The sequence below is a fragment of the Podarcis vaucheri genome, assembly GCF_965113315.1.
Source record: "Podarcis vaucheri genome assembly, chromosome: 6".
Taxonomy (NCBI): domain Eukaryota; kingdom Metazoa; phylum Chordata; class Lepidosauria; order Squamata; family Lacertidae; genus Podarcis; species Podarcis vaucheri.
Window position 1 is genome coordinate 3,728,899 of NC_138764.1, and position 27,764 is coordinate 3,756,662.

Below are 27,764 nucleotides of genomic sequence, written 5' to 3' on the forward strand. Positions count from 1 at the left end.
GAGGAATGGTCAAGGGAGTTGGATATGTTTAGCCTGCTAAGTTCTTTCTTGACTTAAGCATTTATTCATTTACTAAGCCTTAGTACATCAAAATCTTGAGGGAGAATTTACTGAAGAAAGAAATTAAATATTGTAGCTTAAGCCAAGAAGAAATGTAACATATAGACTTGAATGTTTATAAATATATCAAAACTGTGAGAGAGAATTTACTGAAGAAGCCCGAGACTCTTCATGGGCATAACAGGTGACAAACGCCAGCACCCTGTCTAATTATTGTGCGTAACATCACCAACAGTTCGTTTGATCAAACTTATCTACGTTGATATCTAACCCTTGAGCGCAACATTGCTGACACTTCGTTTGATCAAACTTACTTTTGTTTATATCTACAGGAGCCTGGCTAAAGGACCTTTAAAGACTGAATCTTCCTTTTGGACACAATTTGAATGAGTTTTCTGTTTGTGGCTTCTGTAGTAGATCTTGTACATTGTTCTCTCAAGTTTTGGATTATTAATATAAGTTTTAGAATGTAGAATGGTTTGGTAGTGTTTTGTGTGCTGCTTATGTGCTGCTTACTTTATACTGGTCTACTACCAACTTTGAGAAGGAGCGGAGAGGGCTCTAGGACCCTGCCAGAGCCCTCATACCTGCTTCCCAAAGCCTGGTGTCTCCCCTACCTGGCTTTGGGAAGGCGGCTTTGGGCTGGAGAGGGTGTCAAATTTTGGCCTCACACAGGACGCAATATTACCCAGGTCCACCCCGATGACTGCCATGTGTCTTCCCCAGCCAGTGGACTGGGAAGGGTGGCACCTGGCAGCAGACCGGCTTCCCAGTGCCCTGATCCTGCCCACCTGCCTTGCTCACCTGGACTATGGCTGTTATCAAGGAGACAGAGCAGTGGCCTATTTTCACCTAATCTTGTCACGGTGAGTTTTTGCTCCTGGACTCTCACTTCTGTGCATTGCACGTCAACACATTCTCCAGCATTCCTAAAATTATGGAATCACAGGGACCTCATGGGTCATCTGCGCTGACCCCCTGCAAGGCAGGAATCTCAACTAAAGCAACCCAGAGCTATAAAATAACCTTTCATACAATCTATATCTAGGGCGTGTTTACTGAGATTGCTGGATTGTTGAGCTCAAAGGTTAAAAGTTGCCTGACTGCTTTACCCTTTGCTATTGCAAATGCAACCAGCACAACTTCCACATCCCAGAGATCTTTCCCCATTGTCATGTGAAGAAGAATCGTAAATGGAAGCATTTGGGAAGCCTGCCAAGCCATGTGATGTTGTTTCGCAACACTGTAGACCTTGTTTCTCAGTTACTGTTTTTGGCCATAGAATAAGACTGCTAAATATTTTCAAACCCATGTCTTTCCTGCCAGTATTTGCTTCCCTCCGTCCAATTGGAGCAAACAGCTGGGAGGGACTGTTGCTCAATGACACCCTTTAAAAGCTCTCTTCTCTCCACCCTGAAGAAGAATTTCAGAGTGGAAGAGGCGGACTAGGCAGTACGGTGAATTCTTGGGCTATTGCCTCATCACATCTGCAGTCTTCACAGGTCTGTTGTATAGCTTTCAGTCTGCAAATATTAAGTTGTTGTCAGGTATACCAGTTACAGTTGTTTAGAGCAGGTGAATGTCATATTTCTAGTCATCAGAAGGTATCAGGGTCTTTGTAAAGGACAGACTTGAAGGATAAAATGGCATATGAAATGTTGAAAGGGATCTGGACGAGTTTAACAGAGCACACCTGCTGGTTTCACTGGAGTAAAAGCACAGGAACTTACGAAGCAGCAAGAACAACTAAAATAGCTTACTTTCAAAAATGAATGTGAGGAATGGAGAAGACCAAATCACTAAGGAATTAGTGTCAGGATATCCTCTTTAATAAGTTTCCTAAGTGTAATATCCTGTTATGAAATCACTGGTTTTTTATTGAAAGGAATAACTGAGTATTGCTTTTACCCAGGCATAGGCAAATTCAGCCCTCAGATGTTTTGGGACTACAATTCCCATAATCACTGGCCACTGGTCCTGTTAGCCAGGGATGATCGGAGTTGTAGTCCCAAAACATCTCAGAGGGACGAGTCTGCCTGTGCCTGCTTTTACCTATATTACAATTTCTAGAGGAGTGCGTAGAATGTTCTACAATCCTCATACTTATCTTGTGAGGTAGGTTATTAAAATTTTGCTAATAAAAAAGGGAGGATGAGAAAGTATAGTTTCTTCCCCGTCACTTAGTGGCAGAGGTGGTTTGTAAACCCACTGAATCCATCCCTCTTAGTTGTAGAGAGTCTCTCTCTAGACTGTTCCATGATTTGCTTCTCTTGCAAGAAAATATGGCCTGGACGTTAACCAAACCATCTGCATAGAGACAAGGCATGCAAAGGTCTGACTGGAATCCATACTGCAGCATGGATAATACAGCCTGGGGCTGAAAGATAACAGCTTGTCAAAGCCATGGCGGTTGAGCTCACAGTGGAGGGTGAGATTTGAGCTGGGGCTTCTGGCTCATAGTTGAAGAAGCTCCGTTGTTATGAATATCAGGACACAGGTGTAACTTTTCATTTACCAAAAGTGAGGTACCTTGGTTGAGGGCTCCTGTTCCAGGCAGCACCTGAGGTGATGCATGGAAGCTGGCCATAATAAAAAAAGAACATGTCTGAAGGCCCACTTGCTATAACTTTACATGTTTATGGACCTAGTCAGTTCTGAGACCTGGTGAATTATGGCAAAAAGCCATAGTCTGACAGAGGCATCATTTATACTAATCATAGAATCAGAATTGTGGTCAGAAGGGACCCCAAGGGTCATCTAGTCCAACCCCCTGCAATGCAGGAATCTCAGCTGAAGCATCCATGACAGATGGCCATCCAACCTCTGCTTAAAAACCTCCTAGGCAGGGGTGGTAGAAAGGGGAAAGTTGCCACCCAGAACTGTTAACAAGGGTCGCCATAAACGTCCAGAGCTATGAGAAAAGGTCCTCCTGCTTCTTCACTTCTAGACCTACTTTCCAGAATATGGAGTAACACTGTGGGACATTTATTGGATCTGGGAGAACAGGGTAAAAGCCACGGCTTGGCCCTCAAGTGAGGCCTTTGGCCAGTCATTGTCTCTCAGCCTCACCTACCTCACAGGGTGAGGATAACATGGGAAATGGGAAACCAGGAGGGCCACCTTGAGCACTTGGGAGGAAAGGTGGGGTATAAGGGGAAAGGAGTCATAGAATCATAGAATTGTCACGTGGGAGGGGATCCCAAGCAGCTCAGCTGGTCCGACCCTCTGTGATGCAGGCATCTCAACTACAGCATCCCTGACAGATGGCCATCCAACCTCTGCATAAAAACCTCTAAGGAAGGAGAGCCCACAACCTCTCAAGGGAGACTGTCCCACTGCCAAACAGCTCTTACTGTCAAAAAGTTTTTCCAGATGTTTAGTTGGAATCTCCTTGCTTGTCATTTGAAGCCATTGCCTTGAGTCCTACCCTCCAGAGCAGGAGAAAACAAGCTTGCTCCCCCTTCCATGTGACAGCCCTTAAGATATTTGAAAATGACTATCATATCTCCTGTCAGTCTCTATCATCTTGGTTGCCCCCCTCTGCACATGATTCAGCTTGTCACCATCCTTCTTAGATTGTGGTGCCCAGAATTGGACAGAGTATTCCAGGTGTGGTCTGACCAAGGCAGAATCAAGTGGTACTATTACTTCCCTTGATCTGGATACTAGACATCTGTTGATGCAGCCTAGAATAGTGTTAGCCTTTTTTGCTGCTGCATCACACTGTGGACTCATGTGAAGCTTGTGGTCCACCCTAAACCCTTTTCACATGAACTGCTAGTAAGCCAGGTGTCTCCCATGTTATATTTGTGCATCTGGTTCTTTCTGCCTAAGTGTAGAACCTGACATTTCTCCCTATTGACATTCATCTTGTTAGCTTGCACCCAGTTCTCCAATCTGTTACGGTCATTTTGAATTCCGATTCTGTTTTCTGCAGCATTAGCTACTCCTCCCAGTTTGGTGTCATCTGCAAATTTGAGGAGCATTCCCTCAATTCCTTCATCCAAGTCACTTATAAAGACATTGAACAACAATGAGCCCAAGATAGAACCCTGTGACACCCCACTTGTCAGTTTTTCCCAGTTTTACCTTTTGAAACATGGTAAAAATATGGCTGCTGAAAGACCTTTCTGATGGGGAAAGTCAACAAGAGAAAATGACATCAATGACTACCTTTGGTATCTTGCCTGCAGGGGGATTTTGTGGCTTCCTGGTGCAGAAATCGTTGCTGGTTTGAACTAGAAGAGAAATAAAGTAAAGTTTATCTTCACTGAGGGAGGAGTTCAGAGATCATGGATGTATTTATTTTGTGGACGTGCTGGTCAGACCTGCCTGGTTGAAATAATTATCTCTCGAAGTTCCATGGGGAAGGTTCAGAGATCCAGGTGACAAGTCAGTTAGTGCCTGAAATGGATATTCATCACTGTTTAGTGCTGTCGGCATACTTTGCCTGTCATGAACGTGTCAAGAACGTGTTGGGCAACAACAAATGGGATTAAATCATAGAATCATAGAGTTGGAAGAGACCACAAGGGCCATCGAGTCCAACCCCCTGCCAAGCAGGAAACACCATCAGAGCACTCCTGACATATGGTTGTCAAGCCTCTGCTTAAAGACCTCCAAAGTAGGAGACTCCACCACACTCCTTGGCAGCAAATTCCACTGTCAAACAGCTCTTACTGTCAGGGAGTTCTTCCTAATGTTTAGGTGGAATCTTCTTTCTTGTAGTTTGAATCCATTGCTCCGTGTCCGCTTCTCTGGAGCAGCAGAAAACAACCTTTCTCCCTCCTCTATATGACATCCTTTTATATATTTGAACATGGCTATCATATCACCCCTTAACCTCCTCTTCTCCAGGCTAAACATGCCCAGCTCCCTTAGCCGTTCCTCATAAGGCATCGTTTCCAGGCCTTTGACCATTTTGGTTGCCCTCCTCTGGACACGTTCCAGTTTGTCAGTGTCCTTCTTGAACTGTGGTGCCCAGAACTGGACACAGTACTCCCGGTGAGGTCTGACCAGAGCAGAATACAGTGGCACTATTACTTCCCTTGATCTAGATGCTATACTCCTATTGATGCAGCCCAGAATTGCATTGGCTTTTTTAGCTGCCGCGTCACACTGTTGGCTCATGTCAAGTTTGTGCTCAACCAAGACTCCTAGATCCTTTTCACATGTACTGTTCTCAAGCCAGGTGTCACCCATCTTGTATTTGTGCCTCTCATTATTTTTTTTGCCCAAGTGCAATACTTTACATTTCTCCCTGTTAAAGTTCATCTTGTTTGTTTTGGCCCAGTTCTCTAATCTGTCAAGGTCGTTTTGAAGTGTGATCCTGTCCTCTGGGGTGTTAGCCACCCCTCCCAGTTTGGTGTCATCTGCAAATTTGATCAGGATGCCCTTGAGTCCATCATCCAAGTCGTTGATAAAGATGTTGAATAAGACCGGGCCCAAGACAGAACCCTGTGGCACCCCACTAGTCACTCTTCTCCAGGATGAAGAGGAACCATTGATGAGCACCCTTTGGGTTCGGTCAGTCAGCCAGTTACAAATCCACTGAGTGGTAGCATAGTCAAGACCGCATTTTACCAGCTTCTTTACAAGAATATCATGGGGCACCTTGTCAAATGCCTTGCTGAAATCAAGGTAGGCTACATCCACTGCGTTCCCTTCATATACCAGGCTTGTAATTCTGTCAAAAAACGAGATCAGGTTAGTCTGACATGACTTATTTTTCAGAAATCCATGCTGACTATTGGTGATCACAGCATTCCTTTCTAGGTGCTCACAGACTGTTTGCTTAATGATCTGCTCCAGAATCTTCCCTGCTATTGATGTCAGACTGACTGGGCGATAATTATTTGGGTCCTCTCTTTCCCCCCTTTTGAAAATAGGGACAACATTTGCCCTCCTCCAGTCTGCTGGGACTTCGCCTGTTCTCCAGGAATTCTCAAAGATGACTGTCAGTGGTTCTGAGATCACATCTGCCAGTTCTTTTAATACTCTTGGATGCAGTTCATCTGGCCCTGGAGACTTGAATACATCTAAACTAGCCAAGTATTCTTGTACTATCTCCTTAGTTATTCTGGGCTGTGTTTCCTTTGCTGAATCATTTGTTCCAAATTCTTCAGGTCGGGCATTGTTTTCTTTATTGGAGAAGACTGAGGCAAAGAAGGCATTGAGGAGTTCAGCCCTTTCTGTGTCCCCTGTTTGCATTTCACCATCTTCTCCTCTGAGTGACCCCACTGTTTCTTTGTTCTTCCTTTTGCTACGGACATACCCATAAAAGCCTTTTTTGTTGCTTTTAACCTCTCTAGCAAGCCTGAGTTCATTCTGTGCTTCAGCTTTTCTGACTTTGTGTCTACATGTGCTGGCTATTTGTTTGAATTCCTCTTTGGTGGTTTCCCCCCTTTTCCATTTTTTGTACACATCCTTTTTTAATCTTAACTCAGTTAAAAGTTCTTTAGATAGCCACCCTGGCTTCTTTGGGCACCTTCCATGTTTCCGTCTCTTTGGTATTGCCTGAAGTTGTGCTTGTACTATCTCCCTCTTAACAAACTTCCAGCCACCATGAACTCCCTTTCCTTTTAGTATTACTGTCCATGGGATCTCACCCAGCACTTCCCTAAGTTTTATGAAGTCGGCTTTCTTAAAGTCAAGAAATTGAGTCCTAGTATGCTTGGCTGCTCCTTTCCGCTGTATAGTAAACTTCAGAAGAGCATGTAAACTCCCACAATGAGGTCTCTGTTATTCTTCTCTCCCTTAATTTTGACCCAAATGCTCTCACTTTGGCTTTGAGGTTCTAAATCTTGGATCTCTTCACAGGTGTACACATCCCTGACATATAACGCCACTCCTCCTCCTTTCTTGTCTGGTCTGTTTCTCTGAAATAGATTGTATCCCCCCATTTTTACATTCCAATCGTGGGAACTATCCCACCAGGTTTCAGTGATGCCTATTATGTCATATTTAGTTTGCTGTACCAAGAGCTCAAGCTCATCTTGTTTATTTCCCATGCTTTGCGCATTAGTGTACAGACATTGAAGTCCATTAATCATTCCCCCGTGTCTCTTATTTAAGGATTTTTTCCTCCCACCACTAGGTCCGCGTGCTGTTTCCTCCATTTGGTCTATGACATTTGGATGATCATCTTCATCAATTGATAGACTCCTACCTTCAGGAGCACTGTCTCCCTCCCCCACATTAGTCAGTTTAAAGCCCTCCTGATGAGGTTTCTGAGATTTTTGGCAAAAACATTTCTCCCAACCGTTGTGAGGTGCAGCCCATCACTTGCCAGAAGTCCATCTTCAAGAAACTGCAGTCCGTGATCTAAGAATCCAAACCGTTCCTGTTTACACCATTTGCGAAGCCAGCTGTTCACTTCCACAATTTTTCCCTCTATCCCTGGGCCACGTCGTTCAACTGGGAAGACAGATGAGATGACAATTTGTGCATTTAATTGCTTCAATTTCCTGCCCAGAGCCTCGTAGTCTCGGTCATAGTGTTGTTGAAGGAGCATGACGTATGCACACACCAGCTAAGACCAGGATGGAGAGGGTACTTCTGATCCCTCCCCATGAGATGCTCAGGGAGACTGGCATGCACAGCCCCCTACAATTCCCCTGGCATGGTTACTGGCAAACCTGAGCTACACTTGGTGGGTCGTGCGGTGGGGGGGAGGCCAAGGGGCTCCCTCCCATAGGAACCACTTTCAGCTTGCTGTGCATGGCTTTCTTTCACAATCCTGGGCAGAAGCCCCTTTGAAAAGCCTCTCAAGCCTTGCAGGCATCTTGATATCCCTTCCTTTCATCTATGGTGAACCTCTTACGATATTGGTACCCATTTCCATGACCCCACTGGCCCTTCTGTTATAGGAAGGAGGCCCCCTGCTTCACCAGTAAGCCTTGATGCCCCACCGTCATGTTCATCAAACAACATTCATAGGCAAATAATTCCTCCACAGACACACAAAAAACACCATACGTTTCCCCAAGGTGGATTCTTCCTAAGGCTTTCCCACAGTGACTGAAGCACAAATGTTCTCCTGTTGGCCAAAGCACAACTGAGCCTCCAGGCTGCCGGGAACTGCACACAGATCAGCTGTGAAAGCATGAACACAAGGAACGGAGTCAGCACTAAAAAGTGGATATGAGTGTTGTATTTAAGATTCTTTACAGTGTTTACCGTTTGCTCAACTCTCCACTGCACTCCTGCTGCTGGTATTTGAAGCTGTGCACAAATGACATCAGCCACAATCCATCTGTATTCTGCAGCTTCCTGAGAAAAACCTACATTTGACTCATTTACCTTCACACCAGTGCAATTTCCTCATAGACACAGTTTGCAAACAATTTTGACTAATACAATTCATTTTGTATGCTATTTTTTAAAATTTTAATATCTGGCTTTTAATGTACACTTTCCCCTAATATATGCAATTTTGTTCCTCTTTTGGGTTGAAACCAATTTCAAAGGAAAGGTGAAGATCTGGTCAGGTATCATTTTGGGAATTGCAAAACAAGTTCAGGGAGTTATGTGTGCCTGGATTATTGAAGGTGCAAGAGTGTGAACTTTGTGGAAATAAGTATCTCTTTCTCCTCCTAGCCTAGTCCTAACATTCCTGAAATTGGGAAACCAGCCATGGCAAAGAAGAGAGTTGCAATTATCGGAGGTGGCTCCAGTGGACTTTGTAGCATCAAATGCTGTTTAGATGAGGGTCTAGATCCTACGTGCTTTGAGAGCAGTGAAGACATTGGGGGGCTCTGGAGGTTCAAGGTAAGCCAGATCATTTCATAAATGTTAATGTTTTTCTTGCTGAGGATTCTGTCAGTGGGGATTTGTAACAACAACTGCTAAAAACCTAGGTGCAGGAAAGGAGCAGAAACTGTGGTGAGAAAATGGAAGCTTTAACCTGCTAAAAGAAGTTCTTGGTCACAGGAAGGAAAGACTGACCATGCTCAGCCCAACTGAATGCAGGGCCAGCAACTTGGATGCCTGTCTAAGGCAGTGTTTCCCAACCGGTGTTCCGCGGCACACTAGTGTGCCGTGAGACACCGGCTGGTGTGCCGTGGGAGGGAGGCGGGCGAGTCGGGCGGCGAGAAGCGGTGGCGGCGAGGATCCGCGTCGAGCCGGGGGCGGCTCCGCGGTGGTGGTGCCGAGCAGCGGGGCAGCGCGCGCAAAAGGGAGGAGCGCGAGACAGCGGAGGAGGAGGAGGCCGGCATGTCCGGGCAGCAGCAGCAACAGCAGCAGCAGCAACTCCCGGCGACGGCTCCTCCTCCGCCCGCTATCGCCGCCACCACCACAACAGCCGCCGCCGCCTCAGCTGCCGCCGTCCCTCAGTCCCTCGCTCTGCTGCCTCCTCCCACCCCGGCAAGGGGAAGGGAAAAAACGTTCACTTTTGTGCGTCCCTCCCGGCGTGACGCTGCGCGCTGACGTCACGGGGCGGGGCTTTAATGGTGGTGTGCCGCGAGATTTTTTTCCGGTAAACAGGTGTGCCGTTGCCCAAAAACGTTTGGGAAACACTGGTCTAAGGAGGCAGCTCCTCCAATATCCAGTTTTTCTGGATCTGCCTTTGCTGCTGCTCCCAAGCTCAAACGAAGCACTAAATACTGGCAGGTCGTGTGTGACGTGGTGTGTGGGCTGTTTCTTGTTGTGCATCCGTAGATCACACAGATAGAACAACTGAGTTTGCCACGCACCTTTTCTGCAGTTCGACTTGCACAATATAATTTTTGAGGATGAGCTAATTCATGGTATTCCAATTCATGGCTTCTCTGAAAGTAGTGTCTCATGTATGTCTGTCTCTGCCCTTGCAGTACTTTTCAAACAGTTTTAACATGTGCATTGCAACTCTCCAGTGTTTTCTTCCACAAAGGAAATTGATCCTGTTAAGGCCTAGCCTAGATTTCCCAGTGATTGGAGAAGCAGGTGCCTCAAACAATATTATAATTGCCTTTGTTACTTGCCTTTCAAAGAAAACATCCCTAAGTGACATACAGTGGTACCTCTGGATGCGAACAGGATCCATTCTGGAGCCCCGTTCGCATCCTGAAGCGAACGCAACCTGCGTCTGCACGTGTGCGGGTTGCGATTCACTGCTTCTGTGAATGTGCGTGACATCATTTTGAGCGTCTGCGCATGCGCCGAAACCCGGAAGTAACGCGTTCTGTTACTTCCGGGTCGCCGCAGAGCACAACCCGAAAACCCTCAACCTGAAGCAACTTTAACCCGAGGTATGACTGTATACGAAATGAGCACAACCTCACCCTCTTAAAATTATGCTTCCTGCAGGAGAATCCTGAGGAGGGACGGGCCAGCATCTATAGATCAGTCATCATCAACACCTCCAAGGAGATGATGTGCTTCAGCGACTTCCCCATCCCAGACGACTTCCCCAACTACATGCACAACTCCAAGATTATGGATTATTTCCGAATGTACGCCAAGCACTTTGATCTTCTGAAATATATCCGTTTCAGGGTAAGAAGAGTAGGACAGAGCAGCTGTGTTCTAGGATGTTTCTAGGTTTGGAAGAGCAAATTCTGGGCAGAAGAGTTCTTGACAATATACTACGCAATATACTATGAGTAGTTTGTCCAAGTGGCCTCTCTCATGTTCTCTCTTGCCATAAGCAGAGCATTCAGTCAACAGGGAGGCCATTGAAGGAAAACAAAAATGATGCCAAAAACAAAAAGAGATTGGGGATTAAATCCTGCTGTCTTGGCTACCCGATGCAGAATTATACTCTGTCCTCCTGCTCATCAGCTGACAGCACCAGCTGTGGTTTGGGGGAAGTGGCCTCACAGGGTCACACTGGACCTCCTGGCAGCCTGAGACTGGCCTGTGGCTGCAGGTTCCCCATCCTTCTTTTAGGTGGAAGGAAGTTGAGAGTGTGTTTCTTCAGCTCTTTTCAGCTTTTCCTGATCAATCTGTGTTCGCTTTTTTGTAGACCACTTTTTCTTTTTCTTTTTGCTTTGTCACAGCAGAATTTTTTAAGGATGAAAAGCTTGCAATCTTTATTTGTGGGAGAGAAGGGGGACACCAAAACTCTGTCTTCTTCCATCTCTAGCAATCATTGAAGATGGGGTGGAGCCAGTGGAGAGCAGAAGGCAGGAGACAACCTGTCTAGGGAGAAGGGTCACAAGGGTTTAGTGAAACAAGAGGCTATAGAAGGTGTGAGTGGATCCCTCATGCAGTTATTCACTCAGTTACATGCCTTCCTGTCAACCGTGCACCTCTGCAGACTCCAAGAGGACAGCATAAAAACTGCTTTGCTAAACAGTTGATAAACAGGACTAATTGATGCCAGCTTACACAGAGCTAAGCTAAAACACAGGACTCGTCTCTAACGTCGCAAAAATGGCATGGTTTTTTCACTTGCAATCATTTTGTTTGAATGAACCATACAAAGTTCTGACTGAGTGGCTCAGCAAGATGCTTAGCAAACACATTCTTGCCGACTGCTGTGAGGTGTAACCTATCTCTTGCCAGAAGTCCTTACTCAAGAAAGCGGAGAAGAAGCCAAACCTTTCCTGACAACGTCCCCTGTGCAGCCAGTGGTTTACTGCCAGTATTTTCCTCCTTCCTGGGCCACGACTTTCATCAGGAAAGAGTGTTGAAAACAACCTCCATGCCCCATGGTCCTTGAGCTTCCAGTCCAGAGTCTCATAGTTCCTTGCTATACATCAAGGGCTGTGTCTGGCAGTATCATTTGAATGCACGTGGATCAGAAGGGAGGGGTTGTGACCAGTGGGCTTTATAAGCCTTGGCAACTTCTCTGTCCTTGAATTGTTGCACCCAGGACATCCTGTTACCTCTGCACACTGCTGCCTCTGTCCCCCTCAGTAAGGAGTCCCCTTCCACCAACCCAAGTCCCTTCCTCCTCTGGGGAGTGGCAGGAATCATTCCATACACAGTGCCTTCCAAAACCACCTCAGAGTGTTCTAAGCTCTGCAACTTACGTTCTTGATCCTCTGGCCAGTATCTGTGTCTGAGGTGAGCGCAAGGAATTAATTTTGCAGCTCCAGTGACACAGCATGGCTTCTGACAGTACTGCTTCTGTGAGCCAAGTTCCTCCAGGAGTTTGTCTCCTGCAACGGGCGATCTTCCTCCTCTGTAGTTGCTCTTCCAGGACAGTCCACTCAGCTCTATCCAGAAAGTCATCATCTTGCCCAGTAATTTGAAGGGTGACTTGGCTGGCCTCAAGTTGCTGTACCTTCTCTTCCAGCGAGGCAGCCAGCTTGCACTTGCTGCAGGTGTAGTTTTGCACATTCTGAGGCAGAAAGACAAATATGGCACAGGCGTTGCTGGTCACTTCAGTAGCCCCCTCGTCATCCATGTCTCTTAGTCCTACAGACACCATGAGACGGCACTCTGGGCCTTCTCTTCCAAATGTCCTCACCAACACTCCTGTTTATTTGCAAGCTCTCAGAAGCTGCTATCAGCCAAGTCTATCTGCTGCTGGCTGATAACCCCTCTGCCCACTCCCTCCCTTGTTCAGCCTGGCTTCCTCTTGGCAGTAGCATGCAGCCACACCCACAGCCAAGCCACCAAGCAGCTCAGACAAGCAACCAGCCTTAATCCCAAACTCTTCTTAGTCTCCTCCACCAATTTCTCCCACTGTTGTTTTGTCAAATCTATTGTGCATGTGCTGCTGCTGCTGCTGGGGGTTCCCAAAAGGAAGAAAGATGCAATAGAAATGTTTGAATAAATAAACAAAATACAGTGGTACCTCGGGTTACATACGCTTCAGAATTAAGTTCTTAACCCGAGGTACCACTGTACTTATTCTAGCATGCTGTAAAATTCATCTATTTCTTGGTACTGGAGGAACTGAAATTTACCCTTGAGATTCAGCAAGGGTTGTGGGTGGTGCTTTTCTTCCAGAAAACAGTACTTACTACGAAGTTGTAATAGTCAGTGCCACACTTTTAACCAATGCTCTTCATTGGCGGTGTGGGTGTGTCGGTATTGCGTGCCCCTGAGTACCCCCAGAAAAGAATTTGCTCAACATGGAATAATCTAAGGTCTGGTCCCAATCAGTTTTATTTGGAAGCATTTATTTTCATTTCAAGTGTGTAGGTTTAAGACCGCAGCCCTTAGGTGTCTTCTGATATGTATTTTGTACCATATGCTGAGGTATACATTAATATCACAGAAATAAATCCTTCATCATTCTCTTGCTGACTTTTTTCTTTCCAGACTAAGGTGTGCAGTGTAAAAAGGCGCCCAGATTTCTCTAGCACTGGCCAATGGGATGTTGTCACAGAGACGGGTGGAAAAGAAGAATCGTCCGTCTTTGAAGCAATCCTGGTTTGCACTGGGCATCACACAAATGCACATCTGCCGCTGAACTCCTTCCCAGGTACGCTCTGTAGGTGCGAAGGGGAGCGATGGAGCCATTGCAGGCAGATGTTACAGGCAATCCTTGTTTTGCAAGGGGGTTACGGACCCCCGCGTGCGCCAGCTGAGCACACGCAAGACCATTCTGCTCCTGCCCCTTCTCATGACGTTTTTATGACATTTTGTGACTGCTTCAGGGTTTGCCACCCCTCAGTCGTTGCCTCTAGTATGGAAATGTGCATGCTCCCCTTGCCATGTCTCACTTGCCTGAGCTTCCCACAGCTCATGCTGTTTTGGGCACTGGCACTTACCTAAAGGTGCTCAGCAGAGAAAACCACATGGCAGTGTCTGTCTAACCAAGGAACCTATCCTGTAACTGCATCTCTCTCTCTCTCTCTCTCTCTCTCTCTCTCTCTCTTAAAATAAGCTAAGTTCTTCCTTTATGTTTAACTTGCTACTCATTTCTATAGCCTTTTCCAGTGTGCAAAGTGTTGTGTATTTGTTATCCCACAGTTATTCTCACCACAACTCTGTGTAGTAAGTAGTGCTTAGACAGAGAACAGGTTGTTCATTTCAGCCAGTGAGTTTCAAAGTATCACACTGGCACAACTGTATCACACTGGTGCAGCAGTTCTTTCCGTAGTTCCATGGGAACATTGGAAGCTGACTTATAATGAGTCTGGCCATGGATCCATCCAGCTCTGTATCATCAAAATGGACTGGCAGCAGTTCTGCAGTTCCATTGCCTTTTCCCAGCTGTGCCAGGAGATGTTGAGGTTGAACTTGGGGCCTTTTGCATGAAAAGCGTCTTCTCTCACACTGGCCTTGAGTTGATCAGACTAGGGAGGGGGATAAGTGCTAAAATAAGCAACAAAGCATTAAAAACCAAAGAGCAACCTGTGTGTATGTAATAAAAAGCAAGTTTTCCAATCAAAAAAGATTACTTCACTAGCATAAAAGTTATTTTTTTCCCTTCCTAGAACAGTACAGAAAGTACATTTGCTTAAAAGTTTAGGCTCACAAAACTGAACTAGTTTTGCAAATGTGGTTTGGAAAGATATTGTGAGAGAATTCAGGGGGAGCAAGGAATAAAATTTGTCCAGATTGGTTGCCATATGTCCTCTTTTTCCAGGACATGTCCTCTTTTTCATGGGTAGAGCCATCATAGAGATCCATAGTTCAAAGTAGAACTCAGCAAATGTGTCCTCGTTTTTGCTCTTCAAAATATGTCCACAGCCCTTAGTGCAGTTAGTGTTGCAACTACAGAGTTTACCAGTTTCATACCAGCAGAAAACGACAGTGCCAGATCTCATGTACAGGACGCATCCACACTACCTGAGCCTGAACAATTTTGCTCTTCACTTACAGGAATTGAAAAGTTCAAAGGTCGCTACTTTCACAGTCGTGATTACAAGAGCCCAGCTGAGTTTGCTGGGAAAAGAGTAATTGTGATTGGCATTGGGAACTCAGGCGGGGACCTTGCTGTGGAGATAAGTCGCTCGGCACAACAGGTCTGGCTACTATTATTTATTATTGGATAAATTTGTATCTCACCCTCTACCCGTAGATCTCAGCACAGTTCTATATTGTGATGGTTTTGCCTGGTGTAGCAGCCCCAGAGTGTGTCAAAGATGTAGTAGCAGAATGCCAGTGGAAGGGATCATAGAATCATAGAGTTGGAAGAGACCACAAGGGCCATCGAGTCCAACCCCCTGCCAAGCAGGAAACACCATCAGAGCACTCCTGACATATGGTTGTCAAGCCTCTGCTTAAAGACCTCCAAAGAAGGAGACTCCACCACACTCCTTGGCAGCAAATTCCACTGTTCTTACAAATTCCACTGTTCTTACAAATTCCACTGCTCTTACTGTCAGAAAGTTCTTCCTAATGTTTAGGTGGAATCTTCTTTCTTGTAGTTTGGATCCATTGCTCCATGTCCGCTTCTCTGGAGCAGCAGAAAACAACCTTTCTCCCTCCTCTATGTGACATCCTTTTATATATTTGAACATGGCTATCATATCACCCCTTAACCTCCTCTTCTCCAGGCTAAACATGCCCAGCTCCCTTAGCCGTTCCTCATCTTGTATTTGTGCCTCTCATTTTTTTTGCCCAAGTGCAATACTTTACATTTCTCCCTGTTAAAGTTCCTCTTGTTTGTTTTGGCCCAGTTCTCTAATCTGTCAAGGTCGTTTTGAAGTGTGATCCTGTCCTCTGGGGTGTTAGCCACCCCTCCCAGTTTGGTGTCATCTGCAAATTTGATCAGGATGCCCTTGAGTCCATCATCCAAGTCGTTGATAAAGATGTTGAATAACATCTTTTGATCTTCTGGAGGCTATTGCTTGCAGTGTCATTGGTTCCCACATGAACCAAGAGGAAGGGGTATTTGTCAGTGGGTTTTATGATTCCTTGCAGTCGTTCAGTTACATCTTGGATCTTAGCCCCGGGGAGACAGCACACCACCTCTTGTCAGGCCCACAGATCACTGCTTCTGTTCCCCTCAGTAGGGAATCCCCTATCACCACTACACGCCTCCTTTTAGGTTTGGTCGGGGTTCTTCCGTGAACTGTCCGTTCCAAGGTCGCCTGCAGATTCCCTGAGGACTGACTTTGCTGCATGTCTTCATATACCTGATCGACTGTAATGAGGGAGAGATCCTCAAATGGAGTCTGTTCTTCGTCTTCCATGATAGGGGAGAGGACTTCGAAGCGATTGTGTATTTCTAAACAATCAGAGCGAACCCTGGGCCTCCTACTTCTTTGAGTCACGTTTCTCCATATATCTGGCTCCTGTGTTGGTGAACTAGCCTCCTTCTCAGGGGAGTCCTCTATCTCCTCCTTGGTGCTCTCTGTTGCTTCCAAGAAGAGCTCCAGCTCTGTAATTCTTTGGAGCGTAGCTACACGTTCCTCCAGTTGCTGGACTTTGTCTTCTAAGAGGGCAATCAACATGCAATTGCTGCAGGTAAAGCTGCCTGCAACCTTTGGCAAGATGGCAAACATTGCGCAGGAACCGCAGGCGACTGCAGCTGTTCCCTCACCCTCATAGAATCATAGAATCATAGAATCATAGAGTTGGAAGAGACCACAAGGGCCATCGAGTCCAACCCCCTGCCAAGCAGGAAACACCATCAGAGCACTCCTGACATATGGTTGTCAAGCCTCTGCTTAAAGACCTCCAAAGTAGGAGACTCCACCACACTCCTTGGCAGCAAATTCCACTGTCGAACAGCTCTCACTGTCAGGAAGTTCTTCCTAATGTTTAGGTGGAATCTTCTTTCTTGTAGTTTGGATCCATTGCTCCGTGTCCGCTTCTCTGGAGCAGCAGAAAACAACCTTTCTCCCTCCTCTATGTGACATCCTTTTATATATTTGAACATGGCTATCATATCACCCCTTAACCTCCTCTTCTCCAGGCTAAACATGCCCAGCTCCCTTAGCCGTTCCTCATAAGGCATCGTTTCCAGGCCTTTGACCATTTTGGTTGCCCTCCTCTGGACACGTTCCAGTTTGTCAGTGTCCTTCTTGAATTGTGGTGCCCAGAACTGGACACAGTACTCCAGGTGTGGTCTGACCAGAGCAGAATACAGTGGCACTATTACTTCCCTTGATCTAGATGCTATACTCCTATTGATGCAGCCCAGAATTGCATTGGCTTTTTTAGCTGCCGCGTCACACTGTTGGCTCATGTCAAGTTTGTGGTCAACCAAGACTCCTAGATCCTTTTCACATGTACTGCTCTCAAGCCAGGTGTCACCCATCTTGTATTTGTGCCTCTCATTTTTTTTGCCCAAGTGCAATACTTTACATTTCTCCCTGTTAAAATTCATCTTGTTTATTTTTGCCCAGTTCTCTAATCTGTCAAGGTCGTTTTGAAGTGTGATCCTGTCCTCTGGGGTGTTAGCCACCTCTCCCAGTTTGGTGTCATCTGCAAATTTGATCAGGATGCCCTTGAGTCCATCATCCAAGTCGTTGATAAAGATGTTGAATAAGACCGGGCCCAAGACAGAACCCAAGACAGAACCCTCCATCTTGAAACGTGTCTTTGGGGGTGGCTACAGTGGTCCTCCATCTTAAAAAGCGTGAAGACAGGACAAATAACCCCCCCAAAAAAAACCCCTAGGTCTCCCCCAACAAACTAGCTCCCCTAAATCTAAAAGATGGATCAAACTGCCCTGCAAGCTCTGATAAGGCAGCTAATCCCCTGCCTCAACGGAAACCCTGCCCCCTCTGACCTTTGCACAGGGAGAGCAGCTACTCAGCCACAAAGAAACACACACACAAGAAAACCCTTTTTGCTCCTCCTTCAGCTGCTGCCCTGCAAGCTCTGGATCGCGATTGGTTACCGAAATGATCTGAGAGCAGCGAAAAAGAGCTAGACCAACAAATCAGAGGCAGGAGCTGAAGCAGGAGACTGGGATGAGGGAGGTCAAGAGACAGAGAGGAGTCAGTCGTGCGGCAGCAAGCTCCCCTCGCACCACCAGGAGAGGCATGAAATGGAGGAGCAGTCTCCGGAAAAGCCCTGGGCTGCAGGGAGGCAGGGACTTTTTGTCTTGGTAACTTTTGCATGGGGACAAGACCTGCCGGGAATGAGTTGCTGTGTTTCTTAGGCCTGACACTCCACCATGTCCTGGCGGGTTGTGGTTTGGCTAATAAGGAGTTAGCTCCAGCTTGCACAGCATGATTGACTGCCGGCTCTCTTGTGACAGAAGATGGGCACTGAGGCAGGCCCCCATCTCTAGGGACCCCTGGGAGGTGCAGAAGGCAGGAACAGCATCCCTGGAGAGAGAGAGCTCTAGCTGGTTGGAAGGAGAGGCTGTGGAAGGCGGGCAGATGATGTCTCACTTGTCACTCATGCTGCCAGGGGAAAGTGGGTAGTTGCAAAAAGGATGCCCAAAGGATAGGCTCTGGGAAGAGGGAGGAGGTGCTTGGATTCAAGCTCTTTTCACTTGCTGGCTTCACTTGCTGGCAAGGAGAGGGGAATATATATTTTTAGAGCAGGGGGGCTCCCAAACTGTGCTCCACGGGCTTCATTCAGCCTGTCTGTGGATTTGCGGTTGAAGCCAGGAGACCCCACATACATTACGGGCAGCCCCCCGTTTACGCAGGGTTGCACACATCTGTGAAATCATGTAAAATTGAAACCCACTGAAAAAGCCCGCAAGTCCCCCACCCTGCCCCCTTTCCACCCTTTTAGTGATGTTTCAGTGACGTCTTTATGACGTTTCCAGGTCACTTCCTGGTTTGGCGGCACAATAAGCATATATACTGTTGCACATGCACTGAACACACATAAACAGTGGCTGCCTGTACATTAAATACTCAAACTGAGTTTTAATTGTATTTCTTTGCCTTCTTTATTTCTTAGATTTGTAATATCTTAATATTTAATAAATAAAGGCATCTAGCACAATGCATTGTAATTGCTACAACACGCAGAAAAATAACTAGTCCATCAAGGAAGGCCCTCAGCAATTTTCAACTGGTCCATTGGGTGGAGGGTGGGGGTCTCGTGTCTGAGGCCCCTTCAACTGGGGCCCAAAACTGATATCAGACAAAATTGGGGCAGTACTTGGCTTCAAGCAGTGTTCCCACGCCACCTCCCAAAGGAAGATATCATGTTCCCTGTAATGCCTGCTCTTTAATTCTGTGTATTGTCACACTTTTAGTGACGAAGGCACTTTGCACATGCGTTGGCACTATTCTTAAATACTGCTGCACAAATTTCTGAAAATAAATTCCAGGGCTGATGATCACATACACAGAATCCCAAAATCGTGGAGTTGGAAGGGACCGCAAGGGTCGTCCAGTCCAACCATGTGGCATTGAGATACCAGCACTGCTTCTATCATTTGCACATTCATTAACTAAATTCATACTGTTTTGTCTTTAGATATGGTTTTCTCCAAGTTAAGCCATATATCTGTGACTTCCTTTTACGTGCAAATGCTAAGTAATTTTGGGACCCATTGTTATTTTCTGACTCAGATCCCCAGACAGATCCTCTGAATAAGTAATAAGTTTTTTCGCTTCAACTTCTTAATTTATTTAATTTTTAAGCTAGCAATTCAGGGGGTTGGACTAGATGACCCTCAGGGTCCCTTCCAACTCGTTTCTACAATTCTAATCTTTTGCTTTCTTTCTCAAAATTGCAATGAAGCCTTTTTAAAAGAGCTTTTAAGTTATCACCCAGATTTTAAATTTGTTTGTCGTTTCTTCCACAGATTACACATTTGATGAAGATTTTAGTTTATTTAATTTGTAGCCATTATTTTTTTGTTCATTAAAAATGTGTTTTACCCTGTTTTCTATATGACAGCCTAAAACATCCATTGCATAGGCAGTTAGTTAATGTGGGTTAATTGTGCATTCAGAATTTTTCAAAGTAGTTCATTACTGAATAAGCATCCGACAGCCAAACAGATACTGTCAGTTTAAATTTGGTTTCAAGAAGCTTGATAATCAACTTATTCACAGTATCTGTCTGGCTGCCGGATGCTTACTCAGTAACAAATATATTAAACTACTTTGCATCATTCTGGATACACAATAACTCATAGACTTGAATGCATAATATTGTATAGTTACTCATCTCCTTGGCTCCAATGAAAGTAGGGGCGTCCTAAGGAAAAGCGGGACATTCTGGCATCAAATTAGAAACTAGGATGGCTCTGTAAATCCAGGACTGTCCCTGGAAAATAGGGACACTTGGAGGGTCTGCACCCTCTGCTCTCTGCGTCCAGATATTTTCATCTATCTCACAGGTGATGTCCAACTACAGTGATGCCCCGCAAGACGAATGCCTCGCAAGACGGAAAACTCGCTAGACGAAAGAGTTTTTTGTTTTGGAGGTGCTTCGCAAAATGAATTTCCTATGGGCTTGCTTCGCAAGACGACAATGTCTTGCGAGCTCCTGCTGCTCCCCCCCCCTTTTCTAAGCCACTAAGCCGCTTATCAGCTGATCTGATCAGCAGATAAGCCGCTAATAGCGCTAATCCGCTAATCCGTCAATGGGCTTGCTTCGCAAGACGAAAAAACCGCTAGACGAAGAGAATCATAGAACGGATTCTTTTCGTCTTGTGAGGCACCACTGTAAAATGTTCTGCAGTTTTGGGGAACGTTGCAGGTGGAAGAAGAAACTTCATGAAGAACAGATCACATGGACATCTTAGTTAAATAATTGTCTTCCCATACCCAGGTCTTTCTCAGCACTCGCCGAGGTGCATGGATCCTGAATCGTGTGGGGGAAGGAGGCTATCCAGCAGATGTGGTACTTTCTACTCGGTTTAACATGTTACGGAAGAAGTGCGCAACCATGTCCATGCTGAATCACTGGTTGGAGGGTCGTTTAAATGCAAGATTCAACCATTCCCATTATGGCCTGAAACCTAAACACAGGTATGGCTCAGCAATACTGTATGCTAATTAGTCAATGTATGTCTATACATCCAGAACGGATTCCGTTTGACTTCCAAGGTACGAATGTACAGTACTGCATTTTCCAGAAAATGTCAGGTGTCAAAGAAATAAAGAACTATCTGACGTTTAGAAGACATCTGAAGGCAGCCCTGTTTAGGGAACTTTTCAATGACTGATGTTTGAATGTATTTTTAATCTCTTGTTGGAAGCTGCCCAGAGCAGCTGGGGAAACCCAGCCAAATGGGCGGGGTATTAATAATAATAATCATCATCATCATCATCACCACCACCACCACCACCACAGAGGACAATTTAAGGATAATAGACATAACAGCTAAAAATAATGCACTACAATATATGGCTGCTCCCAGACTGACTCCCTCTTTGTTGTCCTTCTGCTGGCATGTGACCACCTTGTTCCATCAGACTTTGGGAACTGACTGCTGCTGCTGTGCTGCTCTTATTGGAATAACTTATTTTTAAGAGATATATTATATTTATATATGTATTTATATAGTTTATAGAATTGCAACCTTGACCATTAGCCATGCTGCCTGAAGCTGTGGGATCCAACATCACCTGAGGTTCCCTATCCCTGGTTTAGATTATGCATGCCCCTTGCTTCATATGTTAATTAGGCACCAGGCAAAAACATTCCTCCTCTTCCAGGCTGATTAAACAAACGGTGGCCTTTTAAAATGTAGAGGGCAGTATTGGGTTTTTTTTGTTATTATGCTATATATTTTTGTGCTATATATTTTTGTATATTTTAAATTGTAAATGACCCTATGATTTTCATGAAGGGTGGTATAGGAATAATAATAATAATAATAATAATAATAATAATACCATTTTAATATTTTAATTTGTTGTTGATCTTTAGTCTTTGCACTGCTTACATATTTTGAAAATATTATACAGTTTAGAAATGCTTTTTAATAATAATAATAATAATAATAATAATAAATAGCTATTTTGAGAATTCACCTAGCCAACACTGTCAGTAGAAGCCCTTCACTTTTGCTTGCACAACGGCTTTCCCCGCTCCGACCGCCATGTGCCCCTGCAATTGGCTTGAGGTTGGGAGAAGTCCCAGAGCAGCATGTGGCAGGGAGCAAGCTTCTCTGACAAGCTGAAATGCTTCTGCCAATGGAACGACGGGAAGACCACGACACTGACTTCCACCTTGTGTTTTTGTATCTTTCAGGGTTTTCAGCCAACATCCAACCGTCAACGATGAGCTTCCAAACTGCATCATTTCAGGGAAGGTGCTGGTGAAACCAAATATCTGTGAATTTACTGAAACTGCTGTTGTCTTTGAAGATGGCTCTAAGGAAGACGATATCGATTTTGTTGTCTTTGCCACAGGATACAGTTTCTCTTTTCCCTTCCTGGGAAACTCTGTGAGAGTCATTGAGAACCAGACCGCCCTGTATAAATTTGTCTTCCCCCCACACTTGGAGCAGCCGACTCTAGCCATCATTGGCCTTGTGCAACCCCTGGGTGCCATCATGCCCATTTCAGAGCTGCAGGCTCGCTGGGCAGTCCGTGTGTTTAAGGGTAAGAGCTTTCAAACTGCTCCATTTCATGCTGCTGGTGCTCTCAGGAATCCTGTGTTTGAAGGAATGAGCTATACTGGCAAATTTGGGAAGTCTGGACACGGCAGGTGTTAATTTCATGGCACCAGGTCTATTTACTGTCACTTGACCTTGCAGAATGATGAGGGAGTAGTATCTCTTCACGGGAGATGACCATGGAGCTGCCTCCTTTATTTGAGCTTGCCTCTGTGACATTTCGGGGGGCAGATTTGAGGGCACTGCTATGGGGTGCTGCCTGGCCCAGAGAGGCTCCTAGGGGCCAGAGGTTTGGAGAGAGGGGTGGCGGAGCTTGCTGCCACCTTAACTTTATGCAATAACTGAGAGTTTTTTTATTTCTTTTATGTCCTTAAAATGAAGGGGCTCCAACAGCTCATTTAAAAATAAGAAAGCAAAGCAACCCTCCTGCCTCCTTGAAGCAATGTGTCAACAATCTCTTTAAGAGGTTTTCCAGAAAGCTTTAGGAAAAGGGAAGTCTTCCTTCCCCCTGCATGGTAACAATGGCTGTAGGTGTGTGATATTTGTCACTTTTTCTTTCTGATGAGTGAAAGGAAAAAAGACTCATTCTCTCCCACCTGCTTTATTACCAGGATGTTATGTGGGGCTGGAAGGGGAGAGAGAAATTGGGGTGGGAAGGTAACATTTTCTTGGGGACCCTGAAACCTAGCAGCATTCCAACTCCCCTTATCTATCTGAAAGCTCAGAAATATCAGCTTTAGTCATGCACACAGGGAATCTAGGCTGGTATTTCTCAAATGAAAAGAGAATTCCTGCTGACTAGGATGGGGCAATTCTGGTTTGTTGCAGGAGAGCTCAGGACTTTCCAGAAAGGGCCTCTTGCCTCCCTTGATTACATTTCCCAGCTGCCTTTATCCAGGTCCTCAAAACGTTGCCTCTTCCCTTTTGCCTCTCTTTTCTAGGACTTGCTAAGATACCATCAATAAGTGGGATGATGTCGGATATCACCAGGACGTCAGCAGCAATGGCTAAACGGTAAATGACAGGCTTAGCTTGAATGGTTACCAGGTAGGCTAGTCTTGTAGTGTTGCCACTTCCTACAACTGCACTTATTGCTGAGGTGCCTCAAGGTGGGAGTTCACTCTTGAATCGGAGCTACTCATGCATGCATGTTTTTGGGTGGGTGGTTGTGGGTTTGTTTGTTTTTTGGGTGTTTTTTTGGCATTATCTGCATGATATTGTTGTCAAAAAAATGCCAGCCTGTAGTTTTTATTCATTTAATCGAGCCTACCCATTCTGTTCAAGATCCAGTAAGTAAAACGAGCCCAGTATACAACTCTGGTCACTGCTGGTGTGGGGGCTTGCTAGTATATTCTTATGGTGGGGCTGGGGGACTGGCTTGGTGGTGGTTTTGTGGCTAGCTTTCATCTCCCTACTTCCATTTGCTTTTCATCTGAGCGTTTTGTTTCCGGTGGCCCAAACAAGATTGTGTTTATTTCCATGGATTGCAGCTTGCATAAGGCTTCTTTGAATTTGAACTCAGTTCAGAGGAGATTCTAACTGCAGTACATACCAAAATAATAACAGAGATATTTAGACTGCTTTGCTGCCCTTGTGGACAAGACCTCAGTATTAATTAAAAATGAAATTCCTGAAGTGGGCCTACCCTGCCCCAGCACATTTGGCCTATTGTGAAATATGATAACTAAGGGCTCGTAGCTACGTACGACGCATGCGTGTGACGCTGCACATGCACTGTGCAGCAAACTTAGCGGTTTGCTGCTGGCGCCAGGGTCCTCTTCTCGTGGCTGCAGCCACGAACGGAGGATCTTCCAAAGGCGGCTGCAAGTGCTGCTCGTGCTGCCACCAGCCCCCGCAATGTGACTTCTTGTCACCCTCGCAGGCATGGAACCCAGGGCGTACTGGCCCTCCCCCCGTTGCGACGCCACTGGGTGTAGATTCTGTACTAAGCCAAAGCCCTGAGAGGGTTATAGTGACCCATGACAAGGACTCCAGTTTCTGCTCTGAAACATTGCTATCATGGTCATCTGTTTATTTGTAGGCCACAAAACTGTGTCCAAAGTATCTTACGACATATGAACAATAATAAATATAATTAAAAATACATATTAAGAGCAATTGAAAACAATCATCCTATCAATAAAGGCAGAACATAAATGCATGTCCTACTAGGTAACAATACAAATAAGCTAACCTATTTTAACAGCTTAAAACTAAGTAGGAGAACAATGCTCAACATAAAAAATGGCAGTATATACCCCTGGGAGAGGGGGAATCATTATTCTGCAGAAGCTAGCTACAATTAACTGGCATGCATTGGATGGTAGAGCCTTGTAGCAGCCTTCCTCCCCAGCTCTCACCTGGGCCTCCTATGCTCAGAGCTCATGTCATTCTCAAGGTAAAGACCTTCCCACCTCCTACCCATGCTCTTGTACCTGCCTCCAAGGTAAGTAACTGCAGTGCTCTCTACAAAGGCCTTCCTTTGAAGAGCATCTCAAAGCTAGTGCAGACCATGGCTGCTTGCTCACTGTATGGGGCAGCAAGAAACAACAACCACGCTATCCTTAATCTTGGGGCACGGCAGTGGCTGCCTGTGAGCTACTGGGCCAAATTCAAGGCGGGAGTACTAGGATGCAAAGCCCTAAATCACTTGGGAGCCAAGTAGCTTCCATCCTGAAGTTGGTGATTTGGGGGAGAGGCCCTACGCCTGGTCTTGCCCAGGAGCACCTGAGGTGAAAGAGGAATGTGCCACTCCCTGCCCCCTAACCACTTCTGCTTGGATGCGGGTTAGGACAGTCTCAGAAGCAGCATGCTGGCTATCAAACTCCCTCATCCAAGTTTGGGGCGGATAGTTCTCTTTTTTTATACTGTTGGTTTTAACTGCTGCCTGTAATATTGTTTTGAATCAGTTTATGTAATTTTATTGTTGTGAGCCACCCTGGGCTCCCCATGGGGAGGAAGGGTGGGTTATAAATGTGACTGATTGAATGAATAGCAAAGTAAACTATATTTGTCTCTTCCCCCTTCCATGCCAGGTATGTGAAGAGCCAACGCCACACCATCCAAGTGGACTATATTGAGTACATGGATGAATTGGCTTGCCTGGTGGGGGTCAAGCCCAGTGTATGGCCTCTGTTTCTTTCTGACCCCAAACTGGCCTGGGAGCTTTTGTTTGGGCCATGCACACCCTATCAGTACCGCCTCGAAGGACCAGGGAAATGGGATGGAGCCAGGAAAGCCATCTTGACGCAACACAACCGGATCCTGAAACCCTTGAGAACAAGGCCTGTTGACAGTTCAAGCAGCAACACCTTCGTGCCCCTGTGGATCAGGCTAGTTGGCCTTGTGGCTCTCTTGGCTGCAATTTTTGCTTACTTTTAAATGCTGAAGAACAACATTGTTTAATAGAAAGAGGACTTGGCTGAAACTGATCATAAATCCCTCAAAACAAATAAATGCTGAGGATCTGATAGCTTCACTAATGAAATTTATAAATGTTTCAAAGATGCTTCAATCCCTATTTTGCACAGACCTTTCAATGGAATTTTAGACGGTAACCACCTCCCCCCGACACCTGCAAACTCTCTTGGATTGCAGTTATTCCCAAATCTTTTAAAAACATTTTTAAGGAACCCTATTGTCCAATTGCTCTTCTTAATCACAAGTATAAAACCTAATTTCACAAATCATTTTAATACTATAATTAAATTAATTCATGTGGACCAATCAGGTTTTGCGCCAAACATACAATTATATGTATATTAAATGTTCTTCAAATTTGTCAGTCAATTCAATTATACCTTACCTTTATATCCCTCAATATTTTTAAAGTGTGGGTGTTAATTTTGTTAAAAAATAAAGTGTATTTTAGCACCAAATTGATTGCAACCCCAAATAAGATTTACAGCCCTTCAGAAGCAGAATCAATGCTTCACAGAATCATAGAGCTGGAAGGAAGGGACCTCAAAGACAATCTTGTTTAACATCCTGCTGATGCAGGAAAATGCACAACTACATTTTCCTTTGAACTTTATAATTCAGGGCATGAAAAAAGATTGCAAAAAGACAACCTAGAGTCAATATGTAACTTGGAAATCTTCTGGCAATTGAACTTCATTCTGAATTAGGGTAGCTGTAAACAGCCAGATGAAAAAGTCAGGCAGTGCAGAGTAAATTAATCTGAATCCCACTGCGCCTTCCACCAGGTACGAGCGGAAGCAGGATTAAAGCCAACAGTGTTATATCCAGAGGACTATGTTTTCCTTCCACTTTAAACTAAAGTACATAGTAAATGATCTGGTCAAGCTCTGTGTAGATCAGCTCAGAGTGCCCTCCAAAGATACGTGGGTGGCCAGCAGTAATCCATTGCTGTGGAAATTTAGTTTTGATCCCACAGCTCCTTTAGTAGCCAATACATTGGTGCCTCGCAAGACGAAATTAATTCGTTCCGCGAGTTTTTTCGTCTAGCGAATTTTTCGTCTTGCGAAGCACGGTGTCGGAAAAGTTTTGGAAAAGCTTCAAAAATCACCAAAGTCTTCAAAAACCTCAAAAAAGGCTACCACACCGCGTTCTATGAGTTGCTCCTCGAAGTCAAGTCGCAACTGTATTAACGGTGTTAAGAAAAAGGAAACAAACTTGCAAGACGTTTTCGTTTTTCGTCTTGCGAAGCAAGCCCATAGGGAAATTTGTCTTGCGAAGCAGCTCGAAAACCCTTTCGTCTAGCGAGTTTTTCGTCTTGCGAGGCATTCGTCTTGCGGGGCACCACTGTGTGCAGTCTAGCCAAGGAAACATCCAAGAGCACCTGCAGGAATTACTTGCAGGATTGGGCCCACATCAAAACCCAGTTCAGTCTAGAGAAATACTTGCCTGTGGTTACTTCCCCCTTCTTTTGTAGGGAATTTCTAGGTTTCAGGCAATGAAAGCCAACTTTCTGGATGAGCATTAGAAGTAAAGTCCTAGAGAACAGCGCTTTTGCATCTGTGGATGCCAGATAAGAGAGGACATTATATACTCTATGCTATATTGCAAGTAATATGAAATTCCAAGGACAAAATGTTTATTATTATTAAAGCCGATCACCAACCTCAGTGACATTGACTAAATTAAACATCTGTTTTCTAGCCTGGCTTAGCCTGCTAAGTTTGTGGTAAAAGGCTCCCAACTCAAGAAAGCCTAGACTCTGGCCTCGCAACCCGAGATACGGTTTTACATATTATTGTACGTGTTTTATTACATGTGTTTGATCGTGCTGTTCTTTGCTTGCTTGCTAAAACCTGTTTGCTTTTTATTTGCCTTTTGGCTATAACCTGTCTTTGGCTGACCAATAAATGTTGACAATGCATATTGAAAGAGTGGCTTAAAGCCCAAAGGCTTCTGCAAGCGG

At 45.2% G+C, this 27,764-nt stretch overlaps 1 protein-coding gene across 2 annotated transcripts; it reads left to right on the forward strand.

Moving 5' to 3' along the window:
- Positions 1 to 670: 670 nt before the first annotated feature.
- On the forward strand, positions 671 to 27,722 carry LOC309534471 (flavin-containing monooxygenase 5-like). 2 transcript variants are annotated; one of them, XM_082226658.1, is made up of 11 exons: positions 677 to 926; positions 1,387 to 1,562; positions 8,659 to 8,829; positions 10,345 to 10,533; positions 13,255 to 13,417; positions 14,764 to 14,906; positions 20,587 to 20,786; positions 22,015 to 22,367; positions 23,323 to 23,395; positions 25,417 to 26,800; positions 27,156 to 27,722. In XM_082226658.1, exons 3-10 carry the CDS (start codon positions 8,695 to 8,697, stop codon positions 25,760 to 25,762), a joined length of 1,602 nt encoding a protein of 533 aa, XP_082082784.1. In that variant the 5' UTR covers positions 677 to 926; positions 1,387 to 1,562; positions 8,659 to 8,694; the 3' UTR covers positions 25,763 to 26,800; positions 27,156 to 27,722. The 2 variants fall into 2 exon arrangements, with proteins under 2 accessions (XP_082082783.1, XP_082082784.1); XM_082226657.1 differs by lacking the exon at positions 1,387 to 1,562 and having other exon boundaries at positions 671 to 926.
- Positions 27,723 to 27,764: the final 42 nt, after the last annotated feature.